Genomic DNA, 21356 nt, shown 5'->3' on the forward strand with positions numbered 1-21356 from the left:
TAAATTATAAGTGGCTCAGAGAAGATGATAAGAAATCATGCTCTTCTTTCTACTTATCCACTTCCTGATATGGGGAAGACTTTTAAGAATCAAGAATACTGAATTTATTTCCTAAGGAAAAGTCACCTCCATAAACCAAAAGGATAATGAGAGAAGTTTAGGTAAGCAGCTACCTCAGAGGGCAACATACCTCCAAGGAAATCATTCTAAACCACAAAAAAGTACTACAGTTGCCAGCATTCTTTAAAAAAAAATTAGTCTTCGATTATTTATTTAAGATTTTATTTATTTATTCATGAGAGACCCAGAGAGAGAGAGAGAGAGAGAGAGAGAGAGAGAGAGACATAGACAGAGACATAGGCAGACGGAGAAGCAGGCTCCACACAGTGAGCCCAGTGTGGGACTCGATCCCAGGACTCCAAGATCACGACCTGAGCTGAAGGCAGGTGCTAAACCGCTGAGCCATCCAGGTGTCCCTCGATTAATTAACTTTAAACATCCCAAGAGTTTCATGCAAGTTCTAGTTGTGCTTAGGATTTTTAAAGTCACAAGAGAACAATGTTATCACCTAACAGTAAGAAAAAACAAAAAATCTCTAAAAACTTAACTTTCCAGAAGTCCATCAGAGGACTGAGGTAACAACCAATCAAGAAACTTAATTTCCCTAAGAGCGATAAAGATAAGCCCCTTTGTGAAGAGACTGGAGACTCAAAACTCTCATTTTGCCAGGATGCAGGAGAGAAGTAGTGGTCATAAAAATAGGTTAAAATAAAGTAAAACTCTAACAAATTTAAGAGCCAAGTGCAAGTACTATGACAATTTACAGTATCTGAGAGTCAATGACTCCAGGAAAGTCTACCCTCACTTGCAAGCTCTTAGCCACAGACCTCAGTATTCACGAAAAAGATTAATGGCAGATAACAGATTCCCTACCAGGTAGCACAAGTGGGCCATCAAGAGATAGACCTAAAACCAAGTCCACTTCCCTGGATCCTTCTGTCATATGAAGCAAATGTCCAAGTCATTCGGGTAAGGTAAGAAAGTCTTATACTTTCAGAATCTAGGAAAAGATGCACTGCTTCTATTGGGAGAATGTAAGTAAAATCCACGTGCCTCGAGAAAAGGGCAGGAAAACGTCCTGCTGTGTAGCCTCAAAATGGATCCATTGTTTCTGGACAAGGGATAGAAGCAAAAGCCATCTGTCCCTGGACAAAGGGCAGAAGAAATGCCACTCAAACACAGGTTCCTTCATTAATACAAAACAGAAATCTAATAGTGGGGCAGAGGCTAGAAATTCTCTCTTGTCAAAACCCTACTCATACATACAAAGCAGAATTTGGCTGCAATGGGGGACTGAGACACAAATATTGAGAAAGTCCTAACCCCAGAGAACAAGAACACAGAGAATGCTTAGGACCGAAGTCTATCTAGCAGAACCAAAAACACATCTTATTCTTACCCCCAACCTAGAGAGGAATAACAAGCAAGAGAGGAAAAGAATGACCAGAGTCCTTCTGTGACCTAGCAGTGCAGGGACTACTGAAAGCTGAGAGCGAAGCAAAAACATCAATCGGAAACCCTCCAGCACCCTAGAACCCAGGTCAACCGTAAAGAAACTGTACTCCACTGCAGGAGTAACCAGAAAGGATGCAGTGAAGGTAACTACAGTATTAACAAAACCTCAAACCTGCTCAAAAATTGACAAGATTAATTCAACTACCCAAAAGCCCATTTTTGGATATAAATACTTATCACAGCCTCTACTGCTATATATGCAATATCTATACATGCAATAAAGAATATAAAAGACATTCACAAAAAGAAAATCAAACCACTGTCAAGAGAAAAAGGAATATAAAGCACAGAGAGATGATCCATTTGTTGAAAGTATCAGAAAGGGACTTTAACAATTACTGAAATGTTTGAGGATACAAAGGAAAAATTGAACAAACTGCACTAAGAGATCAGGAACTGAGAACTGAGTACATTAAAATGGTAGAAATAAAAGTTACTATATCAAAGGATAATGTCTTTGACAGGCTTATGAACAGACTGCATGCAACTGTGGATGGAATCAATGAACTTGATCGGTCAATAGAAATTATCCAACTGAAACACAAAAATGGGAAAGTTAAAAACAAAACAACATAAAAAAAGGTGGAAAAGAATTAAATGGTCTAAAATACAAGTAATAGAGCACAAGGGAAAGAACACAACAGAATTTAAAACTTAATGGCTGATAATTTTCCATAATTAATAAAAATTAAAAACCCACAAGTCCAAGCAGTTCAAAGAACTCCATGCAAATAACATGAACAAATAAATAATAGACAAAATCAACACACATACACATCTGGACACATTATCAAATTGCTAAAAACCACAGGTAATATGTTGCTTTTAAAATTTTAATTTCCAAAAAAATAAAAAAAAAATAAAAATAAAATAAAATAAAATAAAATTTTAATTTCCAATTGTTCATTTCTAGTATATAAAAACACCATTAATTTTTATTAATGACTTATTATCCTGTCATCTTGAATTCAAGAATTACTTCTAATAGCTTTTCTGGATAAATTACTTAGTATATGTCCATATCTTTTAGAAATAAAGACAATTATTTTTATTTCTTTCTAACTCTGTCTCTTATTTGTCTTTGCCTTATTGTACTGTCCAGATCTCTAATAAAATATTGAATAGAAAAGGTCAGAGTCTGGGCACTTGGGTGGCTTAGTTGGTTAAGTGTCCAACTCTTGATTTTGGCTCAGGTCATGATCTCAGTGTCTTGAGATTGAGCCTCCTGTCAGGCTCTGAACTGGGCGTGAAGCCTGCTAAAGATTCTCTCTCCCTCTTTCACCCCCCATCCTTTTCCCCTATTTCCCTCCCCCATCTCAGGAGCTCTTGGTCTTTCTTTAAAAAAAAAAAAAAAAAAAAAAAAAAAGGGAGCCTGGGTCACTTATCTGCTATTGGCTCAGGTCATGATCTCAGGGACCTGGGATTAAGCCTTGCATCAGGCTCTCTGCTCAGCATGGAGTTGGCTTCTCTCTCTCCCTTTGTGCTCTCTCTCTCTTTCAGATAAATAAATATTTTTTTTTAAAGAAGAAATGATCAGAGTGAACAACCATTTAATTCCTAATTACAGAAGAAAAAATCCATGATATTAAATTTGTATATTTTTACATTTATCAGTTGCTCAGGTTGGAAATAAAAAAATTCTTAACAAAATACCTGCTGACAGAAACTGCAATTATTAAAAAGTGGATAATACTTTATGATAAAATACAGTTTAGCCCAGGAATACAAGTTTGGTTTAACATTTAAAATTCATCAGAAAAATTTACCATATTGATAAAGGAGAAAGCCAATTATCTCAAGAGATGTACATAAAAACTTTCAGAGCAATCAATCCATTTATAATAGGTTCCCAAAACATGAAGTACCTAGGATTAAACTTAGCAAAATATGTGCAAGATCTATACAGTGAAAACTATAATACACTAAAGGCAGAAACCAAAGAGCTGGAGAGAGATGCAGTTTATAAATAGGACAACTCAATATTGTTAAGATCTCAATTCTTCCCAATTGGACCCATAGATTCAGTAGAATCCAAATTGAAATCCCAGCTTGCTTTTTTGTAGAAATTAACAAGGTGGTTCAAAAATGTATATGGAAATATAAAAACTCCAGAATCATCAAAATTTCTAATAGGACGAAGTTGGGAGGCTCACCAGCCTGATTTCAAGACTCATTATAAAGCTACAGTAACCAAAAGTGTGCTTTTAGTATAAGGTAGACACAGATACCAATGGAGTAAGAAGCCCAGAAATAGATCACACAAATATAGTCAAGTGGTTTTTGGACAATAGTGCCAAAGTAAGTGCAGAGCAATTGAAATCTTGCAAATTGCTAGGAGAAAATGTAAAATAGTACAACTACTTCAGAAAATAGTTTGGCATTTTCTTATAATGTTAAGTACACAACTACCATCTGAGCCAGAAATTTCATTCTTGGTATTTACCCAAAAGAAAAAAAAAGTACATGAAGGCTTTTACTCAAATGTTCATAACAGCTTTATTTATATTAGCACAAGTGGAAAAAAAAAAAAAAAAAACCAAACCAAAACCAAAAAACAAATGTCTATCAATGGGTGAATAAACAGTGATACATCCACAAAGTGGAATACTACTCAGCAACAAAAAGGAATGAATGCCTGGTACACACAATAACCTGGATGTATCTCAAAAACAATGAGTTAAGTAAATGAAACTACATCAACGGAGTATATACAAAATAATTCCATTTACATGAACTTAAAAAAAAAAAGACAAATCTAATGTATGGTGACACAAAGGAAATCAATGGTTGTCCTCTTGACTATAGTTGGGGGGATAATAAGGGTGTATAAATTTGTCCAAACTTATCAGAATGTATACTTAAAATGTGTGCATTTTATTTGCCTATAAATTATACTTCTGTAAAGGGGAAAAAGGACTTTTGCATCTCCCTACAAGTCATTGCAGTCTCAGAATATCCAGTAACTAAAAAATAGAATGGAAAAGTTAGAAAGAAATGAAATAATGAAGGAAACAGCATTAACCATGAAGACTGTACTATATAAACCCAGAAAAACGCTTTTGGAAAAATTGAAAATTATTTCAAAAATCTTCCAAGTTTTTTTTTTTTTTTTTTCTAATTTTGCTTGAGTTAGTCAAAAGAAATAACATGGGAAGTTAAACAGAAACCCAAGAAAAATTTAAAGCAATACTATAGATTTTATTCTGTTGGACACATATACTTAATTAAGTACAGAACGGCTTAACTTGGAGATTACAGGGTAAATCACCATGGCCCATTTAGATGAAATCAATAATTTCAAAGAACTACAAAAAAGGTATTCAAGCAAACCAAAACTGTTTTTTCATCCATTGCTTTAGCTTTTACGAGATCTCATCTTACCTTACAAGAGAATCACTTCGTTTATCAGCTCTAACAAGGAGGACAACTTTCCATCTGTGGAAGGCTCCTGGAGCACCAGTGCGTTTCAGTTCTTCACGCCATCTTTTAGGTGCAGATTGCATTTGAGGTGAATAATGGGAGTCTTTTTCGATTTTATAGCCCCATTCATAAGTTGTTTCATCAAGCCATCTGCCACTTTTGGCACTATGAATTATGTAGTCCTTAGTTAGTACCCACTTCCCTAGAAAACAAATCAACTCTCAGTCACACAAGAATTTTGTTTCTAATGAATGCTCAAGAATAAAGACCAAATATCAAATAAAATTTGACCTTGTTCATCATGAGACTAAGGCCACACTACAATGCCAAAATTATCTTTGAATTATGTTTGTTGTCCCAAATTTTTGGTAGAGTCCTACATCACTGAACATTGTATGTAGCCTTTCCCATAATTCTAAGTCTAAATGTTACTAAATACAACCCTAAGACTTAATAATAAGATAAACATGGTATTAAACTATGTTATTATTATTCACCATTTTGGCTGAAATTTACATCACTCTTCTTATGCTAAAAACTTCTTTAATCATGTTTACAGCAATATTACACTTTAAAAAACAAATTTACTGACAGAGAATTTTTCAAAGTAATAATATTCTGTAGTTCTTTTATCTTGGTATTGGTCATTTTTCTCAACAGCAGGGAAAATATGTTCTTTTTTTTTTGTGGAGATAATAAATCCAAATATCTTTCTGGTAAATTACTCTAAAAAATAGTAAATTCAGTGAGTTAAATATCCTTTTTTTTTTTTTTTTTTGGATGATCAGTGGACTAATAATATGCTAGCTCAATCACAGTAGAGGAAACTAAAAAGGAACATCAAGGGTGACAGAGAGAGGATGACACTAACTCCTAAGCTGAGTTTATGGAATTTAAAATCTCAGTAAAAAATAGATCATTGCTTGATAGCATGGATGGGAGGGGAGGCAGAAGGAGAACAAAAATTCTTTCCAATGACAGATAAAGAAAACAAACTTGACTGAAAACAGCTGAGACCGACAAAAGCAGTTTTTATGGGGGGGGGGGGAAGGGTTATTGTTGTGCCCAATGTTTTTGTTAAAAATTTTTTTCTGACATAAAACACAATAAATCTTTGGTAAAATAAGTATTCTTGCCTCTGTTACATTTTCATGTTTTACAAAGTTCTACTTAGAAAAATAAGAAAAAATATTTTAATAAATATTTCAGAAAAATATTCAGATAAAACCAGATTTATGTTTGATATAATAACCATACTATCTTACAGAGAATAAGGTCCATTTTTCTAACATGAAGATTTTTTCAAGGGAGAATAGTAGTTAATTTACCTGCTGCACAAGCTGCTAAAAACTTTTCACTTTTACACAGGCGTTCAGCTATAAGATGTGTACAATTTTTGTATTTCTGGAAGGAAAAATGCAAATGAAAAAATGTTAGTAAGATGTCTTTTATAGCACATTCACTTTATTCTTATAATATCAAGAGGGCACTTTATCATTCTTAGGCCAGTATTATTTTTCAAGTCTCTCTTAAATATTTTATAAGTTTCTGTACTCACCTCACTCTTAATAAAAGTGCAATCTAGTTTTAAAAGCAATTTGCCTAGAGCTTCCTTTTCTTCCATCTTAAATCCTGTCATTTGGATGATATGCTTTGGGGCACCATCTTCCATCTAACATATATACACATAAAGAAGATAACATATGTTAAAGATAATTATTCACAGGATTGACATAATTATTTTTTCTTAACTATGAGTGATAAAAAAACAAACATATAATGAATGAAACATATAAGGCTTTATTGTAAATACAAACGTTAAGACTGCTTATGTGCAAGAGAAATTGGTTTATGAACTTATCTTCCCAGGGTGCCTGGGTAGTTCCGTCAGTTAAATATCCGACTCTTGATTTTAGCTCAGGTCATGATCTCAGGGTCCTGGGATTGAGCCCCATGTCCAGCTCCGCGTTAAGCACAAAGTCCACTTGAGGATGCTCTCTCTCCCTCTCCTTCTGCCCCTTGCCCCACTCACATGCTCTCTTTCTCTAACATAAATAAATAGTTATTCAAGAGACACACAGAGGCAGAGACATAGGAAGAGGGAGAAGCAGGCTCCTTGAGGGGAGCCTGATGTGGGACTCCATCTGGGGACTCCGGGACCACCACGCCCTGGGCCAAAGGCAACCACCAAGACACTAAGGCATCCAAATAAACGTGACGGTAAATAAATTTGTTTTGCGGTCTGAATGTCAGAAGTTTGCATTCCAAGAAAAAAAAAGAAAAAAAGAAGTTTGCATTCCTACATTGACACTAAAACACAGTGATGAATGAATAAAATTCTTCAGAAAGTTACCTACATAAATGTTAGTATAGTGATACTAGCTTCATTTTAAAAGCACTGTTTTTGCTAGGAACTTCTGAAACAAGTACCCTGTGCACAATGAAACCTGATCAAATTTTATAACAATTTTTAAAATATTTCTGGACAAATATTGGAAAGTACATAAACTTCTGTTACAGAAGTTGATAGAACTCATGTTCCCACAGCATTTACACCAACTATGTTAGGATAATAAGTACATACAATGACCCTGGATTCTATTCCCAATCTACATTTCGTAACTCTGCTATATGTTAATTTCATCACCTAGAAAGTAGACTGAGAAAAATCATAGTTTTCAAATTTATGTAGACCTTAATACCCATATAACTGTAGTTCATGAAGCACTTGTATTTGAAGTGGCACATTTTTTTTTTAAAGTTTTTTTTTTATTTATTCAGGACAGACACAGAAAGAGAGAGAGAGAAGCAGAGACACAGGCAGATGGAGAAGCAGGCTCCATGCAGGGAGCCCGACATGGGACTCGATCCTGGGTCTCCAGGATCAGGCCCTGGGCAGAAGGTGGTGCTAAACTGCTGAGACACCGGGGCTGCCCCTGAAATGGCACATTTCTTAAGCAAGAAAGACAATACCTCACAGTATTTTTAATGAGAATACAGGATTTTGTTTTAATGACATTAGAACTTCAGAACTGATAGCATCTTAGACAAAATTTAGTTTCTTTTTATAGATGATGAAAACAGGGACTACAGAAATTGGTAATTTTCCATTTCTCTAACAATTTTGTCACTATAGCTGTAGATTAGTGTTTAATTAATGCCACAGAGCAAAAACAGTTCAACTCTTTACAGACAATTAAAAGGAAACTAAAAAATTATACTTGAGTCCATGAATAGTAAGAAACAACTGGTAACAAGTGTTACATAGAAAAGACAAGTGTATAAAGAAAAGAGTTCTTTATAGAAATTCTATTGTCAAAGGCTAAATATAGGGGCATCCTGGGTGGCTCAGCGGTTTAGCGCTGCCTTCGGCCCAGGGCCTGATCCTGGAGTCCCAGGATCGAGTCCCACGTCGGGTTCCCTGCATGGAGCCTGCTTCTCCCTCTGCCTGTGTTGTGTCTCTGCCTGCCTCTCTCTCTCTCTCATGGATAAATAATATCTTAAAAAAAAAAAAAAAAGACTAAATATATATAGATACTAAAAACATAGGAAGTACATACATATATGTGTTTATGTAAAAGGTGAAATTCATTTTTGAGTAAAATGTCAAAAAAAGTCTATGAACAATTTAAGGCTTAAGGGTTAAGGGTTAAGGCTTAAGGGTTAAGAGTGAACCTTCCTTTCCTTTGAGTGATGTCAGCTAAGAGTAAGTACACCTGGTTTATCTCTCTACTCATCATCACTCCTTGTTTTGGGAGAAGTTGCTTGAGAGAACTAAATGGATATGCTTTGCTAGACATACCTGCATACTTGCAAAGATAGTTCCTATTAATGCTTTTTGACCTGTCCTAAGAAGCTGCCAGTAGTAGTCTTAAAGCCTCATGAGTAAATGAATTTCAGAGATTATGTATTAAGTAGCACACTAGGGGAAATGAAAAAAAAAAAAAAAAGGCAGCACACTAGAGTTGCACAAAGCTACCTCCTCCAGGGTACCTGAGCCACTCAGTTGGTTAGGCATCTGCCTTTGGCTTGGGTCATGATCCTGGGATCTGGAATTGAGTCCAGTGTAGGGCTCCCTGCTCAGCAGGAGGTCTGCTTCTCCCTCTCCCCTCCCTCTGTGCTTGGGCACTCTAAATAAATTAAAATCTTCAAAAACAAAACAAAACAACAAAACATGAAAAAACTACCTCCTCCAAACCAACTTTTATTCAGTAAAAAAAGCTGTTATTTTGATCCCAAAATATCACTTTCTTATTTCTCTATTGGCTCCAAAGGAGACAAAGGGATATAATGCACTGATCCTCTAAAATCCTAAAATTAAAGATAGAGAACATAAAGTGTCTTAAGGATAAGGCTCTTCAATGACACATTTTTTAAAGTTAAAAGGTTCTGGGGTGCTTAGGTGGCTCAATTGGCTTATCAGCCAACTCTTGATTTCAGCTCAGGTCATGATCTCAGGGTCTTGGGATTGAGGCCTATGTTGGGCTCCACGACTCATCGGGGAGCTGCTTGAGTATTTTCTCTCTCCCTCTCCTTCTGCTCTTACCTCTACTCCCAAAGCACTCTCTCTTTCTCTAAAATAAATGATCAAATAAATATTAGAATAAAAATATAAGTGTGTAGGTGGCTCAGTTAATTGTATAACTCCAGCTCAGGTAGGTCATGATCCCAGGGTCCTGGGATCAAGACCCATGTCAGACTCCCAGGGATTGTGCTTCTACCTCTCCCTCTCAAATAAATAAAATCTTAAAAAAATAAAAATAAAAAAATAAAAGTTTAAAGGCTCTGATACAAAGCTATATATACAATGTACATAATAGAACTTGGTGTCTTATGAAAAATCATTCATGTGTAATATCATCATCAGTAAATAAAATGTAAATGGCGTCTTGCTGAAGGAAATCTTCCTGTATTAATCACCAATTTTTAAACCAATTTTATGGGAAATAGGACATAGTTCCTGAATGATACTATCCATTAGTACAGACTGGTAATATATAAAATCTTTACAAAGAATATGCTCTGTTGCTCAAAATAATGATTTAGTCTGATGCAGAACATATATTAACACATAGACAATAAAGCCGCAAGTGGATTATAAGGCAGATGACCATAATGAGGGAGAAATTCTATTAATTTTAGGGAAGTAAATAAATCCTTTAAGCAAGTTTCCTTTAGAAAATGATAGGTCCTGGGACACCTGGGCGGCTCAGTGGTTGAGCACTTGTTTGCCTTTGGCTCAGGGCATGATCCCTGTGGTCCTCAGATATAGTCCCCCATCAGGCTCCTTGAGGGAAGCCTGCTTCTAACTCTGCCTATGTCTCTGATTCTCTGTGTCTCTCATAAACAAATAATTAAAAAAAAAAAAAAAGAAAAGAAAATGGTAGGTCCTCCTTGAAAAAGCAAAGCAAAGCTTGAGGCATCACAATTTCGGAATTCAAGTTCTATTATAAAAGTTTAGTGATCAAAACAGTACGGTACTGGCACAAGGAGAGACACGTAGATCAGTGGAACAGAATAGAAAACCCAGAAATGAACCCACAACTACACAGTCACATCATTTTTGACAAAGCAGGAAAGAATATCCAATGAGAAAAAGAAGGTCTCTTTGACAAATGATGTTGGAAAACTGGATACCAACATGCGAAAGAATGATACTGGATCACTTTTTGATAGAATACACAAAAATAAATTCAAAATGGATTAAAGACTGTAATGTGAGACCTGAAGCCATAAAAGTCCTAGAGGAGGACACAGGCAATAACTTCTTTCTAGATGGGTCACGTCAGGCAAGGGAAACAAAGCCAAAAAGAAACTACTGGTATTTCATCAAAATAAAAAGCTTCTGCACATCTAGAAAGAAAAAAAAAAACAATAAAACTAAAAGGCAATCTAGGAAGGGGAGAAGACATTTGCAAATGATATTTATCTGATAAAGGGTATCCAAACATTTGGATATTAGCATCCAAAATATATAAATACCTTACCAAATTCTATACCCAAAACCCAAATAATCCAATTTAAAAATGGGCAGAAGACACAAATAAGCTATTTTTCCAAAATAGACATCCAGATGGCCAATTGACACATGAAAAGATGCTCAACATCATTGGTCATCAGGAAAATACAAACCAAACTATAAGGAGGTATCATGTCATACCCATCAGAATGACTAAAATCAACAACATAAGAAACAACAGGTATTGGTGAGGAAGCAGAGAAAGGGGAACCCTTCTGCACTGTTGATGGGAATGCAAGTGGGAGAAACCACTCTGGAAAACCGTATAGAGATTTCTCACGAAGTAAAAACAGAACTACCTATGATCCAGGATTTGCAGTATTAGGCATTTACCTAAAGAATAAAAAAAAAAAAAAAAAAAAAACTAATTCAAAGGGATATATGCACCCTGATGTTTTTAGCAGCACTGTCTACAACAGGAAAATCATGGAAAACAGCCTAAGTGTCCACTGACTGATGAATGGATAAAGATGTGAGATATCTTTACCTATAGACCTAGATATAATGGACTCAACCATCAAAAAGAAGGAAATCTTGCTATTGGCAACGACTTGAATGGAGCTAGACAGTATTCTCTGAAAGAAGGTCAGTCAGATAAAGACAAATAACTGTATGATTTCACTCATGCGGAATTTAAGAAACAAACCAAACCAATGGGGGAGGAAAAACAGAGGCAAACCAAGAAAAAGACTCTTAGAGAACTGCTGGTTACTAGAGGGAGAGGAGTTAAATAGATACTGGGGATTAAGAAGTGCACTTGTGAAGAGCACCAGATGATGTATGAAGTACTGAATCACTATACTGTACACCTGAAGCCAATATTACACTGTAAGTTAACTGGAATTTAAATAAAAGCAGTAAAAAATAATTTAAAAAGAAAATGATAGGTTAAATACTAGGTAAGTGAAATTCAACATATCTTAATATCATTCTGGTATTCTAATGGAAAGGCAATCTAATTGGTTTTATATTTCTTGAAAGCCACTTTTATCAGAGGAACACAAGTGTTTTTTGCCATATTTGTATTACCTACTACACTTATGTATATATTTTAAAGTTTCAAAAAGCTATTTCATAAGCTATATCAAAAAATGTTGCCAAAAAAGGAAAGTTTGATTAGCTTTAAAAACCTAAAATCTTGGGGCACCTAAGTCCATCAGTTAAGTGTCCAACTCTTGATCTCAGTACCCTGAGATCAAGCCCGGAGTCTGGCTTTGTGCTGAGCTTGGAGCCTGCTTGGGATTCTCCCTCTCTCCCTCTCCTTTCCTCCAAATGTGCTCTCTCTCAAATAAATAAATAAAATCTTAAAAAAAAAAAAAAAAAGGTAAAATCTTGCCTGTCTGGCTATCCCAAAATACTAACATACAGAAACTACTGTTAAATAATTGGAATATACATACAGAAAGCAATTAAAAAAAGATCACTGTAATACTATCATCCAGAAAGTTTTAAAGATTGGCCTTTAAATTTTATTCTTCTGCTTCCTGAGAACTAAATGTATGTTATATAGAACTATAAGGGAAAAAATTATCATACAATATTCTTCTTTTAGATTAATTAACTGCTATTTCACAATTTGAATGTTTATTATAATTGACACTTTAACACATTTTGATACATAATTATTAAATGATTTGGATGTGTATCATGCAAACTTTTATCTTAATTATATTCTTTTCATTTTTAAATTTTTTTCTTAAAGATTTTATTTACTTATTCATGAGAGACACAGAGAGAGGCAGAGACATAGGCAGAGACAGGAGTAGACTCCACGCAGGGAGCCCGATGTGGGACCTGATCCCGGATCCTGGAATCAGGACCTCAGCCGAAGGCTGATGGTCAACCGCTGAGCCATCCAGGCATCCCTCATATTGTCTTTTTAATGGAACAAATACACCCACTTTGTATATTTAACAGCATTTTCTGTTAAAGCAAGAGTCCACAGTAAAATTAAAGCGAACCAACTGTGCTTAAGGGTAGAATTCAGGAAAGTTTTTTTAATGCAATTTCTTTCCTCTGAGAAACAATTAAAATATGAAACTGAAACTAAACAAGCAAGAGGAAAAGGAAGAAATACAGGTGAAATAAGAGGATGTCCTGATTCAAACATTCTGCAAATACAAATATTAAAAAAGAAATCGCAAAAATGAATGAATGAATGAATGAATGAATGAATGAAATCACGGGGCAGCCCAGGTGGCTCAACAGTTTAGCGCCGCCTTCAGCCCCAGGCATGATCTTGGAGCCCGGGGATCTGGTCCCACGTCCAGCTCCCTGCATGGAGCCTGCTTCTCCCACTGCCTGTGTCTCTGCCTCTCTCTGTGTATTCTCAGGAATAAATAAAATCTTAAAAAAAAAAAACAACAACAACAAAAAACAATTCGGGGTACCTGGGTGGCTCACTTGGTTAAGTGGGCTGACCCTTGTTTTGGCTCAGGACACCATGTCGGGTCTTGGGATTGAGCCCCATGTTGGAGCTCTTCTGGGAGGAGTCTGCTTGGGATTCTCTTCCACTCCTTCTGCTCCTCTCCCTGCTGTACTCTTTCTCACTCTCAAATCAACCAAGCAATCTTTTTTAAAAATCAGAACACATGGCATTTACTCACAAGTTTATCAGAAAACCTGGGCTATTGGCTAATCTTTCATAGAACTGTGAATCCTAGTGATAGCACAGTAACTAGCACAATTTCTTAAAAACAAATTCTAAGAACATAATTGAAGAGCATCCCATAATCAAATGATCTACTGGAGAGAAAAGTTTACAATACATTCAGCAAAGCTTTTTAATACCATATCCTATGACAAATTTACAGGCGGGATCAGAGATTGAACCCCCACAGATACACAAAAAATTGATAGCTGTATATACAGAAATAGCCGCATAGAGATATATGGGTAGAATTGTTTTTATTTATAAAATTGGCAGCGTAATAGTTGTTCCTATAACCCTGCAGAATTAAGAAAACAAGAAACAATAGCCTGATATGTCAATGAATCCAAGGAAAGCCTATATATTATCAGCTTAACACCTACTAATGACTGAAATCATTCAAAGTCCTTATAAATAGGGTCAAGTTTTGTGTGGGTGATATGTTCTGGGGTATAGGGATCAAGGGTTAATTGCTAGACGTCTTCTAGCACAAGAAAGTAAATCAACGCACTGCAATATAATTCTATCATTGGTATTTCTAGGGAAATTATAGCTTTTTCTAGAACTTGTAGGGGGTGGTCCTTCAGGCATTTATCAGAACATACTATCCTAACCCAACAAAAGAAAAAAAAAAAGAAAGCATTTATTTAAAGGCTTTATCTTTACTGTCAAATAGTGAAAAATTGTATACTAAATTCTCAGTTATAAAAAAATGCTTTTGCAGTAATTTTTTAAATGTTGTAGTGATTAAAAAAATATCCAGTTACTTACCTTGAAGCATATAATACACACAACTAAGGAGATAATGACTGTGAACAGAGCTGGCATTTATGCAGAGAAAGCAACTGTCTCTGTGGTGTGGACTTTCCCAAAATATCTCCCACATGGGCCTATCCCTGATGCCTGAAATTCCTCTGCAGTTGGTGCTAGTTAGAAATGCAAATAAACCTATAGCACTCATCATAATTAAGAACATTTTATTATGTACCAGTTTTTTAGGTCCTACGAATTCTTTACAATAGAATACGCAGCTAGAACATATTTGAATAGGACACACACAGTATGTTGAAAAGAGAAGTCCGGGAAAAGTAGAGGCAGGAATATAGATGAATGCAAAGGTCTGGTTCGGGACGGAAAATAAAAAAAACAGGGTCTAACAGTTCACTAAAAGAAGAGAGTGACCCCAAAAAACAGAGGCAAGGGTACTTAACAAGGTTTGTGACAGGAAATGCTACTCCGCATTACAAATGATTTTATGATCAGCCATAGGATATCAGAATTTGGAAAATATAATGCACTCTATTAGTATGATAATAACTAAGACAAAGGATTAAACTAAAAAGTTTATTTGCATTTAAGAAGTAAAGAATACCCGAAAAAATTTCTAGTTAACTTTAATTAATCCATGATTATAGAAAATTTAAAAAATACTACAAAGAATATAGGAAGATTAGTCACCTCTAATCCCTGCTCCCAGTAACCCACTGTTAACATCTGGGGGCAGGGAAAGAGGTATGACTTTAATGTTTTATGTATGTGTGAAAAAAATACATATATAAAACAAAATTGAGATTACTATGTAGTTCTGTATCTAAATTTTTATTTAAAATTATATTGTGATCATTCTTCCATTCCGGTGAATATGCATTTCAAGGCCACCAGGTTGAAAACTAATGGCTTCTAATGTTGTTCTAGTGAGACATTTTGATTTTAAATCTACTTCTATTCTGATTTTAAATCTAAAGAAAATCTTTGAAAATTCCCTATTCTCAAAAGGATATATCAACACTTGAATATAATCAATATTGCTGCTTTAATAATTTTAAGATTTTCATGGTTTCTCTTATCTAAAGCATTTAACTGGTAAGTAAATAAGTGAAAAAGGTCAAAGCACTGGATCTCTGTTTTAACCAATATTGCAAAATGCATACATACGGTGATACAAATCACTGTATTCATATTGAGTAAACTATCGTTTGGCTCTGAACGCTAGAACATCAAGTGGAGTTTAGGAATTCTGTACCCTCTTGGCCTAGGAGCCAAATTAGGCCTTTGGCTTAATATCATTCAGCTGGCCTTTGGAATTTTTCTTAAAGATGTAGTGTCCATTTCCTGATTCCTCCTTTACAGATACGGAGTATGTGTATTTATGTGTGTGTGCATATGTGTATAGTTATGGGACTGAGATCCCCAGTGGTGAGACCTGAGGGACACTTTTACTTTACTGGCATGATTTGGGAAAGAAGCAGTTTGCTCAGGGTGACTGAAGAGAGGGAGGAAATGAAGAAGTTGCAGCCAAATGACTGCGGTGAAGAAGAAATGACAGACTAGGAGGACTTCCAGAGATGTTCAATCCATCCAGTACCATACAATGAACAGGCTGAACTGGAGATACTACTTTTATGGATAAAGGGGCCCTTAAGGGAACAAAATGGACAAGAGAGACAATGCTCAGGGAACAAAGAACGGACAGTCTATGCTGGTTAGCCATAGGGGATGAAAGTCAAACCTGCTTTAATTTTTTTTATTTTTATTATTATTATTTTTTTTATTTATTTATGATAGGCACACAGTGAGAGAGAGAGAGGCAGAGACACAAGCAGAGGGAGAAGCAGGCTACATGCACCGGGAGCCCGATGTGGGATTCGATCCCGGGTCTCCAGGATCGCGCCCTGGGCCAAAGGCAGGCGCTAAACCGCTGCGCCACCCAGGGATCCCTGCTTTAATTACTTAGTAGGAGCATGGTATGTAAGGTGAACAAGCAGGAGTTCACTTTTATTGAGAACCTATTATGGTCTACCCACTACATGTTAGTTCATTTCCTCATGGACAATATAAGTGTTGTTTACCCTTCCTACACAGACGAGGATACTGGGGAATCTTAGCATTTAAGAAACTAGCTCGTGGATACACAGCTGGCAAAATGGCCAAATCAAGGTTCAGTGCAAAGATCTGCCTGTTTCTGCAAAAGTTATATGCCTTTTCTACGATACCACTTTGACTTAAATTTCAGAATTTAGTCTAATACTTTTAACCACATTATAATTTTACAAAGTAATCTCCTTTTAGCAAGAAAAAAATACACTGCTATAAAGGAAATCTACTAGGAGGCTGAGGAGATATTTAGACGATGAGTATTACTGAAAATATTTAAGCACAATTATAAAAATAAGACCAAGGTCTAAAATTTCAAAACATTTTTAAGAACTAAAGAGTGCCATTTTGTTTTCCTTACGGAAAAGGAAATTTTCATCATTTTCTTCTCCAAACGGATCGTGTATGAATTAATCACCAGACTAATTCATATGAGCTTCACCAAGAATAAACAAAACAGCCTACATAAATATAATTTCGATATAAAGTAAAAACTAAGTCAACTTAAAAGTTTCAGGAATATTTTACTTTTAGGCAGTAAGACGTCCTTAGAAAGTTAGAAATTGGGCAGCATACCACTTCCATTAGCATATTTATGGAGAGTCGATTTCAAGGGTTACATAATATTCCATTATAGTTGTATTACTGAGAAACAGGTTCCTCACCTTCTTCAGGTTTTATTATTCAGTCTACATGCAACAGTTCATTTTGAAAATTGTTTAAGCAGTGAAAAGCCTATCTTAGAATAATGAATCAGAAAAACACTGTCTGATTAATAATGTCACACGACTAGTTTTCCAAAGAACCCAACTGCTTTTGGACATTAGTGAAAACTGTGGATACTCATCTCAAATCACAAAACGTTTGATTTCGATTATGAAAGGTAACCACATTTCACCACTATTTCAAAGGCTTTCACCTGACTTATGCTTTCTGCTTTAAGGAAGCAGGAAAACAGTCAATCCTCCAATTGAACCTAAGTCAGTAAGGGGGGGGGGGGGGGAGATCTGGATTTAGAAAACAGATATAAAAAGGGGCGGATTTGTATTTATCGAAGGCTAATTGTCTTCACAATAACTTCCACATTCAAGTATTTAAAACATCCTAGGCCATTTAAATCAAGAATAACCCTTTTAAGTTGGACATAATCAGATTAACCCCCTTATATAAAAACCCACCGCCGGCATTCAATGTACGTGCTGAACACCTGCGATACAAGCAAAACGTCCCTGAAACGGGAACGTCTTGCACATCGTCACATACTCCTAGGAACTGAGGCATAACTTAACCACAGAAACCGAAAAGTTCACAAGGCACTCCGTCATCCGTACACCGTCAATTTAAATCTTCATTCCTAAGGTCTCAACGGGGAAGGAAAAAGGAAAAAAAAAAAAAAAAAAACAAGGAGTGGGGGGGATAGAATCATAAAAAAAGGGGGGGGGAGGAGGGGCTTGTCGCTTCCAAAAACAAGCTCCATCTAATTTCGAGGTCAAATCCTGATAGGGAGCATCCGTGACAAATCAATTCTGTTTTTCAGTATTAACCAGAGACTTTGGAAGTGGAAGAGATCTCAGGATAATCCTCTAGGCTCGTTCCCAGCCTTCAGGCAGCTGAGACAGTACAACCCCCAGGCGCGTCCATCCTTCTTTTAGGGGAAGAGTGTGTGTGTGGAGGTTTAAAGGCATGCAGCCGCCGCAGAGCAGGGATCCGGACCGCTCGGGTCTGTTAACAAATGCTACCGGGGAGACAAGACTGACCCCATTTCCCCCCGTCACTGGTAGGTGGGCCTGCGGCGGGGGGGGGGGGGGGGGATCCCGGCCACCTGCACCGACGCTCCATCATGACAAGCAGCCAAGAGACTCCCGCGAGAGGCGTCCCAGCGGGTTCTATGGAAACGGGAGACGCGGGCGGCCTAGCGCCTTCCTGGCGGGGGAAGCCGAGCCGCCTTCCTGGCGGGAGCCGCCGAGCTGCGCCAACGGGAGGCGGGGGCAGCCGCCGCAGCCCGCGCTGCAGACGCGCTGGCGGCAGTGCCGGCGGCGGCCGGGGCGCAGCGGGGCGGGGGCTGCGGGCGCACAGCTCGGCGGGGCCCGGCCGGGGGCCGCGGAAGGACGCAGGAGAAGCGGGCACCGCGGCGCTCAACCCCGGCCCCCTCCCAACCTCACAGCCGGGAGCCGTAGAAACTTTGGAGGCACGGGGTGGAGGGGGCGGGGAGAGACCTCCCCAGGGCGCCAGGGGACACTGCGTCTTCCGAGCTGAGGCCCTTTACCTTCCCTGCCGGCGAGCCTGGGCTGCTTCCCTCGGGTGGCCGTGGGGACCGGGGAGACGACTGCCGCCGCAGCGCTCGCCGCCTCACTAATCCGGGCTCTGGGAAATAATTTCCCGCCGCGCGCAAGGCTGCCCCGGAAGCGGAGGTAGCACTTCCGGGTGGTTGTCAGTGACGCTCCCGAGCCGTCGTCAGGGTGGTCTGAGCGGGTGCCTGGCAGCGCTGTGGCGGGAGGGCCTGGGCTTCTGCTACTTCGGCGCCAGACGTGGGACACCGGTAAGCGATTTTTTATTTTATTTTTTTATTTTTTTATTTCAACGTTGCCTCCTGGGCTTGATGTTTCTGGCCGGTCGGGGCGCCGTGTAGCATCTTGGCGGGACCCAGAAGTGAGCGGGAGGAGTCTGCATCGAGCCCTGGGGGCGCTTGACCCCTGCTGCTGCTGCTGCTGCTGCTGCTGCTGCTGCTTCTGCTGCAAAAGGCCCTGGGATCCTGGCTTATCTCCTCCTCCTCCCCCCGCAGGATCGCTCCCCAACTCGGAGCTTGACCTCGGGTCTGCAAGCGAGGCCGAAGACGATGTATATATACCGCGGCTTGTAGCACCGAACCTTACCCCCGCCCTCCTCGGCCCCCGCCCCAACATTCAAGGAGTGTCGTTACCGTCCTATTGGCAGGACTGAGTCCCCCTTGATTCCCGAGAGCTACTTTCCCATCCTTGTCCTGGGTACCGTTTCCATTGCCCGAGGTTGCACCTCTTAACGTTTTAGACGTGGGGGTGAGGGCGTCGTTCAGGTTTAGAAATTATACGTTCCCGCCGCTGTTTGAATTGGGTAAGAAGGGGGCTTTGTTTCCCTGACCACCACGGGCTGAGGGGGCTTGCCATCCACGTTGTAGCTTTTGGAAACCTGTGCTCCCAGAAGTAGATGTGCTTTCAGGACGGGTGCTCATCCTCTGGTCTAGGTTTCCTACATAATGAAGGATTCAGGAGAATTTGGGAGGTCAGAGGTAACCACAATAGTTTTAAAGAGATAAATTACTTCCTCCGGACGGATGACGTGAGGAAAAAGGTGTTCCTTCCACTGAAGATTTGAACACTGTGATGTAGGGAACCATGGCTACTTCTTTCTTGTGTAATGCAGTTTCCTCGGTTAAGTAGTAAGGTGCAGTTTCCCTCACCACCTTGTATTTAAATCACTCCTCCCCCTAAAAGGCAGCTAATTTTGATCCCCGAAACATCCAGTTGCCCCCAAAAGAGTTCTCAGAATTACTCTACCATAAAGGAAAATGGAATGTGTTAAGTTGAAAGCCCCTGATGCACCAGCCAAATTTCCTTGTTCCCCTTTGATCAATGCAACCATATTTAGGACAGCACATTGATATTCTAATCTTGTTGGTTAATAGTTCATCCAACTTTATGATCTTCTCATTCAGTCCCAGTTTTGCCAGATTTATTTGATCTTTTGTTATTTCTCCAGTTGAAAGGACTCGTAACTTAAGGGAAGTTGTCTGTTTCAGTATTGCAGCTAGCTTTTTAGAGAGGCAGGGTTTTGTGGGTTTGTTTTTTTTTGTATTCTTGCTCTCGATTTGTGTTCATGTTAATACAGCCAACCTCTCATACCACAAATAGCAAATAGATACAGTTTGCCAGGCACTTTTATATTAAAGTTACTACTGTCCTACAAGAAAAATCCTATTACTCCTAGTTTGTAAACATTTTATGCTGAGACTCAAAGACATTGTGACTGAGACTGAAAGACCTCTTCACACATTATTTAATTAAATGACACAATTGAGATTTGAACACAGTTGACTGGACTCCAAACTTTCGCCCTTTTTACTGTGCTTTATACTCCTAACTAATCCCAACATGAATTATTCTTTTTACTCAGGTAAACTTGGCTAGGTAATAGGTCACATTCAAAGTCAAATGATAGCAAAACCTGACTTTAAAGAGATTTTTAGGGATGTGTTAATGGATTAGGGGATTCCTTAGGTCAATGTATTGAGCATTAACTTAATCAGTTAAGTATTCAAGGCATCGCCATAGAGTAACTTTGACATACGAATAATTCAGTTTCTTTTCTAGATTGATTCTTGGCCAATTTTATCATCCTCACTCAAATATAAATAATCTCAAGACCATCAGTATATAGGTGACTCTTAAGTCCTGAATACCGATGTCTCTTTAGTCAGTTTTGCATGCATGCGAGCACACATACACATGCTTATGATGTGTGTGGAGGAAAAAGAAATGAGTGAATGAGCACAAACTTACTAAAACTGAACTTCACGATGCCCTCTAAGGAATTGTTATTTACTGGTGATTAGCAAAACAGTAATATTTCATTCATGTAACCCTCAGACAGATGGTGCTTATCACACATTTTAAGGGAGTATCCTTAATTAAACATATCTATTCCAGTGTTCTACTTTATGTAGAGAAATAGAAATAGCCTAATTTCCCTAATTGTCAGAGAATTAAGAATCTCATTGAAGTGACCATTATAAATAACATAGAACTTAATTATAAAAAATATCTTGTATAGAAACAAATATAG

The 21356-nt window shown here is 38.0% G+C and overlaps 2 protein-coding genes across 6 annotated transcripts in view; one reads left to right on the forward strand and one right to left on the reverse strand.

Moving 5' to 3' along the window:
- SLF1 (SMC5-SMC6 complex localization factor 1) overlaps positions 1-21356 on the reverse strand; it is an 84312-nt gene that overhangs the window by 57638 nt on the left and 5318 nt on the right. The window contains exons 1-5 of one of the 3 annotated variants that reach the window (XM_072791292.1): positions 18805-18899; positions 13405-13584; positions 6554-6667; positions 6324-6399; positions 4957-5197 (exon numbers count right to left, since the gene is read on the reverse strand). In XM_072791292.1, coding sequence (XP_072647393.1) covers positions 4957-5197; positions 6324-6399; positions 6554-6667 — 431 coding nt within the window. In that variant the 5' untranslated portion in view covers positions 13405-13584; positions 18805-18899. Of the gene's footprint in view, positions 1-4956; positions 5198-6323; positions 6400-6553; positions 6668-13404; positions 13585-18804; positions 18959-21356 lie in introns of those variants that run through there. The other 2 variants (XM_072791282.1, XM_072791273.1) reach the window with 2 other exon arrangements.
- KIAA0825 (KIAA0825 ortholog) overlaps positions 18619-21356 on the forward strand; it is a 381348-nt gene continuing 378610 nt past the window's right edge. Inside the window, exon 1 of one of the 3 annotated variants that reach the window (XM_072791261.1) lies at positions 18619-19077. The gene's annotated coding sequence lies outside the window, so the exon portion shown is untranslated. The remainder of the gene's footprint in view (positions 19078-21356) is intronic. The other 2 variants (XM_072791247.1, XM_072791230.1) reach the window with 2 other exon arrangements.

Source organism: Canis lupus, chromosome 2, assembly GCF_048164855.1.
Source record: "Canis lupus baileyi chromosome 2, mCanLup2.hap1, whole genome shotgun sequence".
In the NCBI taxonomy this organism is placed as follows: Eukaryota; Metazoa; Chordata; class Mammalia; order Carnivora; family Canidae; genus Canis; species Canis lupus.